The sequence below is a fragment of the Sinocyclocheilus rhinocerous genome, unplaced genomic scaffold (assembly GCF_001515625.1).
Source record: "Sinocyclocheilus rhinocerous isolate Xijiao unplaced genomic scaffold, SAMN03320098_v1.1 scaffold112, whole genome shotgun sequence".
Taxonomy (NCBI): Eukaryota; Metazoa; Chordata; class Actinopteri; order Cypriniformes; family Cyprinidae; genus Sinocyclocheilus; species Sinocyclocheilus rhinocerous.
Genome location: NW_015644008.1, coordinates 209,701 through 216,158, shown reverse-complemented (window position 1 = coordinate 216,158; position 6,458 = coordinate 209,701). Strand labels below are relative to the sequence as shown.

The 6,458-nt window shown below is 35.7% G+C and overlaps 1 protein-coding gene across 1 annotated transcript in view; it reads right to left on the bottom strand.

The window, feature by feature from the left end:
* Positions 1 to 3,133: 3,133 nt before the first annotated feature.
* Positions 3,134 to 6,458, bottom strand: part of abhd17aa (abhydrolase domain containing 17A, depalmitoylase a) — a 6,684-nt gene continuing 3,359 nt past the window's right edge. Inside the window, exons 3-5 of the mRNA XM_016575394.1 lie at positions 5,272 to 5,466; positions 4,985 to 5,164; positions 3,134 to 3,788 (exon numbers count right to left, since the gene is read on the bottom strand). Coding sequence (XP_016430880.1) covers positions 3,569 to 3,788; positions 4,985 to 5,164; positions 5,272 to 5,466 — 595 coding nt within the window. The 3' untranslated portion in view covers positions 3,134 to 3,568. The remainder of the gene's footprint in view (positions 3,789 to 4,984; positions 5,165 to 5,271; positions 5,467 to 6,458) is intronic.

Here is a 6,458-nt window from a genome sequence, read left to right as displayed (position 1 = left end):
ATATTTAAATCTCAGAAAGTCATATAATATACATTGAAAATCGCACGCTATAATTAGTCCATTTTCTTTTCATATCTTATCTATTACATGCATACTGTAATTGGCACACCACCTGCTTTAACACAAAGTTTGCTATGCTCTTTATGATACAGATGTCAACATGAAAAATAATTTTCCTGCTGTCTGTGGTTCCTAAGATCGATGTAAAGTAGGTTTTGCTTTACTGGCAGCATTTTAGAGACAAATATGCAGTGTGTTGTCAGCCAAATGAAAGAAAAAAGCTTAAATGTTCCTAAATACACACTGATTTTTACAAGTGTTAGGGTCTTAAAAATGTCAGTCATAAAAACCGTCTTAAGAACTACAGACGTCATGATAAAAAATGACTGACCTTAAGGGATGCATAGCAAACTAGTTGTTAAAGAGGTTGTAATGTCCTTTTAAAGAAATAGTTCACCTAAAAATGAAAAATCGTATCATTTACTCTCCATCATGGTGTTACAAACACATCTGACGTCTTAAATTGAAGAATTTCGGAGCCGTTTTTGATAAAGTGAAAGTATATAGTGACAAAAAAAAACATACAATTAATGTATCATAACCATAAGCTGTACAGTTGATAAATGCATTATAAATACTCAATTTAAAGAAACACACATGCAAAAAAAAAAAAATTATAATAATTATACATATATATATATATATATATGTATATATATATCATCATTTACTTATCCTCACGTCGTTCCAAACTTGTATGACTTTCTTCCGTGGAATGTAAAAGAAGATATTTTGGTTCCTATTGACTTGTATTGTTTGGGCAAAAAATACAATGGAAGTCAATGGGAACCAAAACTGAGTGGTTACCAACATTTTTCAAAGTATCTTCCTTTGTGTTCTGCAGAAGAAAGAAAGTCATACAAGTTTGAAATAACATGAGTGAGTAAATGATGACAGATTTTCATTTTTGAATGGTTATTCACCAATTCTTCATCTTCTCTGAACCTGACAACCCTTGGTCACAATATGCTTTCACTGTATGAAAAAAGAGAAGCTTATAATATTCAAAAATGATCCTTTTATGGTCCATGAAATTAAGTCTTACAGATTTTCATTTTTGGGTGAACTATCACTCCAAGTCAAAAAAATTTAATAAAACAATCTACATGTCCAGACTGCAAAGACACACCTATCCCTTTAAAAATGGCTCTTAAACAGTGAAAGGTTTGTTTATATAGCAAAGACTTGTCAACCTTATAAAAATAGATCTGGAAGTTCATGTTAAATATCCATTGACCACATAAGAGCATGTCTAATACAGCTAGGCTTGTTTGCGAGAGAAAAGGCCGCTATAAATAGCTCAATATACAAACTTGCAATTAGAAATAGCAAAAACGACAGTAATGTGATTTGATGACCTGGCATGCGGTAATATTAAAAAACTTGTCACGGGTCTTCCTCTCGCAGACATAAACACAGACAAGAGGTCAGCAGTGGATGGAGGTCATGACCCCATTCTGAGACGGCTCAGAAAACTGTCAATCACACATCAGTCTGGGGTGGACTTGGGCGGCAGAGTTCATTTACGCAGCATTACATCAACGTGCACGAGCTTATTGAACTGAATGCAGCAAGAACATGTGATGTTTTGGGAGTGGCGTGAGGTTTCCCGTCATTCAGGTCAGGTGCTCACAGTGGGCAAAATCACGTCTATTAACCTCCACCACAATTCAGCGTGTGGGGGAACAAAGGATCACAACTCTAAATATTTACAAATTCAGTCCCCATTTTAGGGGCTGGAAATGCCCACTACTTCATTGTGATACATACGTCACAATTCAATACACTGATGCATCACAATATCATATCAACTGGACCAGGGAAGAGTTTTAATCTCTCCCGCATGTTTTACTTCACTTTTGTCTTATAGAAGCAGCTCTGGTTTTTAGAGTTTTTGCTTATTTAGACAATCCGTTTCTTGTTAAACAGATAAACAAAACGAATGAACACATGAATAAGGGTTATACAAGGATTAATGCAATATGGTGAGCTGGGGGGAAAGTCATAAGACTGTTCAAAAGTTTGGGTTGGTAAGATTTGTTTACGTTTTTTTAAGTAAGTTTCTTTTGCTCTATAAGGCTGCATTTATTTGATCAAAAATACTGTAAAAACAGTAATATTGTAAAATGTTATTGCAACTTAAAATAAGTTTTCTATTGTAATATGCAATTTATTCCTGTGATGGAAAAGCTTATTTTCACTCCAGTCTTCAGTCTCGCATGATCCTACAGAAAACATTCTAATATATTGATTTGTTGCTCAATGTTAATTATCAAACAGTTGCTTTCAATGTCTTTGTGGAAACTGTGATCCTTTTTTTTTCAGGATTCTTTGATGAACAGAAAGTTGAAAACAACCAGCATTTATTTGAAATAAAAATATTATTTAAAATAAACATTATGAACGTCTTTACTGTTACTTTTGATCAATCTTAATGTGCCCTGGCTGAATAAAACAATTAATTTTCAAATAAAAATCGTACTGATCCCAAACTTTTGAACGGCAGTGTGTTTCCATATATCCATACTCTATCGGCACAACTCTACCCACATCCTTAAAAACAGTGTTTGAGTCCCAAACTCCTATTTTAAATTTTTTTATTATCACTATTATCCATTTTAGAATACTAGTGAAGTCATGAAAACTATAAAATAACGCAAACTGAAGTATGTAACGACCAAAAAGTTCTTAAATCAAAATGGTCTTACATTTGAGCTTCTTTGTCAAGATTCCAGCTCTGGACATTCAGCAACTTCATGAGCAGCATCCTGGGATGGTTTTTGAACAGTACTGAAGTTTACATGCATACTGAATTTCTTAAGTAGGCACAATGTATATTTGTCTACAAATTTAATTTCAAGCATTTAAGCAGAAGACATCAGATCGAAAGGTTTTTAAGATCATGAAAAACAAACTCAGAGTGTCCAAACTTTTGACTGGTAATTGCAGTCTCTAACTGTGGAGCTTCAGAAGAGCAGAAAAGAAGGTTTGAATCAAAACACATTCACACACACAGCGAATGGTCTAAAAAAAGGTTAAAAACACACACACACACACACAAACAACACACACAACACACACACTGTCCAGCAGAGAGTTCTTGTCTGAAATTGATGATGCTGTATTTTAAAACATACTGGTCATATACTTACCCACAAGACCTAACAAAAGAGAAAGTACATAAACACCCAGGAGATAAGGGCTTCATCAAGAGATATTGGATATTAGTCCTGTTCAAATGACATTTAATTTGTCCTGGTCACAATCACAAGCCAAATCAACTGCGAGTGCCTCAGACGTACTGAGGTCCTGAGACCGACGCTCACACATTCAGATCTTTTCGGTGTTAAGTTGAGGGGTCTTCTCAGTAGAAAACTCACCTCCAGGCTGATAGAAATGTGAAAGCTGAAAGTTTACAGAAGAAAAACACCCTCCAGAACCAGATTCTGTTTGTTTGCTTTCCATATACGTCAACCATTTATTGACGCGAGCACAATGAACGGTGCGTTTACTGCGCAGCCACTTCCTGGCTGATGAATCGGCGCAGGCGTTCCAGGTACTGGCTGTAGAGCTCGATGTCGTTGTGCCCGGCTCCTTCCACCCACAACGGCTCCACGGCCTTTGGGCAGCGCTCAAACAAGGCCAGACCATGAGAGAAATCAATGACTTCATCCTCTGTCCCGTGGATGATCAGCACTGGAGATGTGATTTTAGACACCTTCTCAATGCTGAGTGAGCATAAGACACAATAAAGAGTCATTAAAGAAACAGTCCACAAAATTCTGTCACTATTTATTCTCCCTAATGTTGTTCAAAACCTGTATGACTTTCTTCTGTGGACCTTAAAAGGACATTTGGAAGAACATACTGGTCTTTTGTCCAGGGCGATTGTACTTCAGCCTTCAAGAAGGTCACAAAATAAACATCAAAGTAGTTTATATCAGTCTAAGCAGTATATTCTGAAATCATACAGTAGTTTTGGGTAAGGAACAGAGCAGTAGATTTGTCCAAATGTGCCCTTTTACACTATTGTAGTACCAAAAGTTTGGTGTCCTTAAAACTTTTTAATGTTTTTGAAAGAAGTCTTGTATTTGATCAAACATTCAAAAACAAGTAAATGTTTACAATTTTAAAAATTCTATTTAAAAAAAAAAACTCAGTGTCACATGATCCTTCCTAAATCATTCTAATATGCTGATATTTTGCTCAAGAAACATTATCAATGTTGAGAAAAAAAAGTTGTGTTGCTTAATATTTTTGTGAAAACGGACCAATATTTTTCAAGATTCTTTGAAAGTTCAAAATAACAGCATTTATTAGAAATAGAAATCTTTTGTAACAATATGAATGTTTTACTGTATATTTTAATCAATTTAATGCATAGTTTCTGTATTTAACATCAATTTCTAAAAGTCTTAGTACAAACTTCTAAACAGTAGTGTATTCCACAGAACACAAGTCATACATAAATAGAACAACATGAGCATGAATAAATGACAAAATCGTCTTTTTTTTTTTTGCTGAACTACCCTTTTAGTCAATAAAGAGGTCATACAAAATTTTATTTCCCAACCCAGTATAAATAAACCTGGAAAAGGCCATTATTGTACTATCCTGCAGTCAAAAAGCTAGTATCTTCATTGATGGCCATTCAAAATTAGAGTATGCAGATTAAGTATTTTGCAAGCAGTGCTAATAAAGCACACATATTTCAGATTATAGTAGATGCTTAGCACAGCACTTACGGCTGAAGACTTTGTCAAATAAATGACATACTGTAAGCACACCTAAAACCGCACATCAGCTTAGTTCAATATTAATGCATGACCTTGAGCAGCCTATTGTTTTAATATATCCTAATATTCTAAACAACGGTGTTAACATCTTTGTCATGTAAGGAAAAAGGTTTTCAGTGTTCACTGACTTCGGGAAGGCGTCAAAGCAGTACGTCTTCTTGGTGTCAGGGAATGCCACCCTCATTCCTGAGGTGAGGGGTGAGTGAAGTACCACGGCAGCACACTCATAACGGGACGCCAGGTCCACGGTGGGCACGGTACCAATGCTCTGCCCGTAAAGAATTATATTCTCAGGGCTGATGCCATACCTGAGACAACAGAGAAGTGATTTCACACAAAATAAACAAAACGCACCTGAATTTCAATAATGCACCACTTCAGCTGCATGCTTTCTAGTCTCTAGATTCTGACATACCTTGAGCGCAAAGCGTGCCATGCAGCATCTATGTCTGCATACAGATTCTTCTCCGAGGGTTTCCCTGTACTGACCCCATAACCAGAGTAATCATAAGAGAAGATGTTGCAATTGATACGAGTGCCCAGACCGATGTAGAAGCTGCTCATCTGACCGAGATCCACAGCGTTACCGTGAGAGAAGAGCACAGTGTACCTGTAGTCCACAAAACAGGAATGGATTTAGAGAACTGGCTTTAAAATGGATTGTGAGATTGTTTGCATATCAGAACAATGCAAAAAAATAACATTTCTTGATTAAAGGGATAGATTAAAGGGAATGCCGGCTCCTGCGTCAGCAGCATCACACACATGCGTCGTGGTACTCTCGTGAACGCGCGGCGGAGACTGACACGGAAGAGAAGAAATTGTTAAATAAAGTCATTATTTGTTTTCTTTGCGCACAAAAGTATTCTCGTAGCTTCATAAAATTAAAGTTGAACCACTGATGTCACATGGACTATTTTAACAATGTCCTTACTACCTTTCTGGGCCTTGAACGTGGTAGTTGTATTGCTGTCTATGGAGGGTCAGAAAGCTCTCAGATTTCATCAAAAATATCCTAATTTGTGTTCTGAAGATGAACACAAGTCTTACGGGTTTGGAACGGCATGAGGATGAGTAATTAATGACAGAATTTTCATTTTTGGGTGAACTAACCCTTTAGGAGGAAGAAATACAACAATATAAAGCTGGCATCTATACATAAACAGAACTTAGAGTTATCTCCATAAATTAATCAGTACTTATTTTGTACAAGCATAAAGTCTATAATTTTAAGTCTGTACACTTTTCTGCAGTTTTTCTTCTAAAACTGTATTATAAAGTGCAATATCGGGTTCCAGAAGTAAAAATCCCATTAATGTTCTCTAATAGGGGAATTGATTTTGAACAATAATTTATAAACCTTTAAATACAGACCTAATGTAAGCTATGAGGTTATTAATAATGGTATATGCTTTTATTGAACCTATCAGCCCTAATTTTTTCAACTTATTAAATCGTATATCAGCTTATGTAATCATAATTCCTGGTGAAAAACTACATTATCCATGATTCTTTACCACACATATACACACATACATACATATGTGTGTGTGTGTATATATATATATATATACACATACACATACATATGTGTGTGTGTGT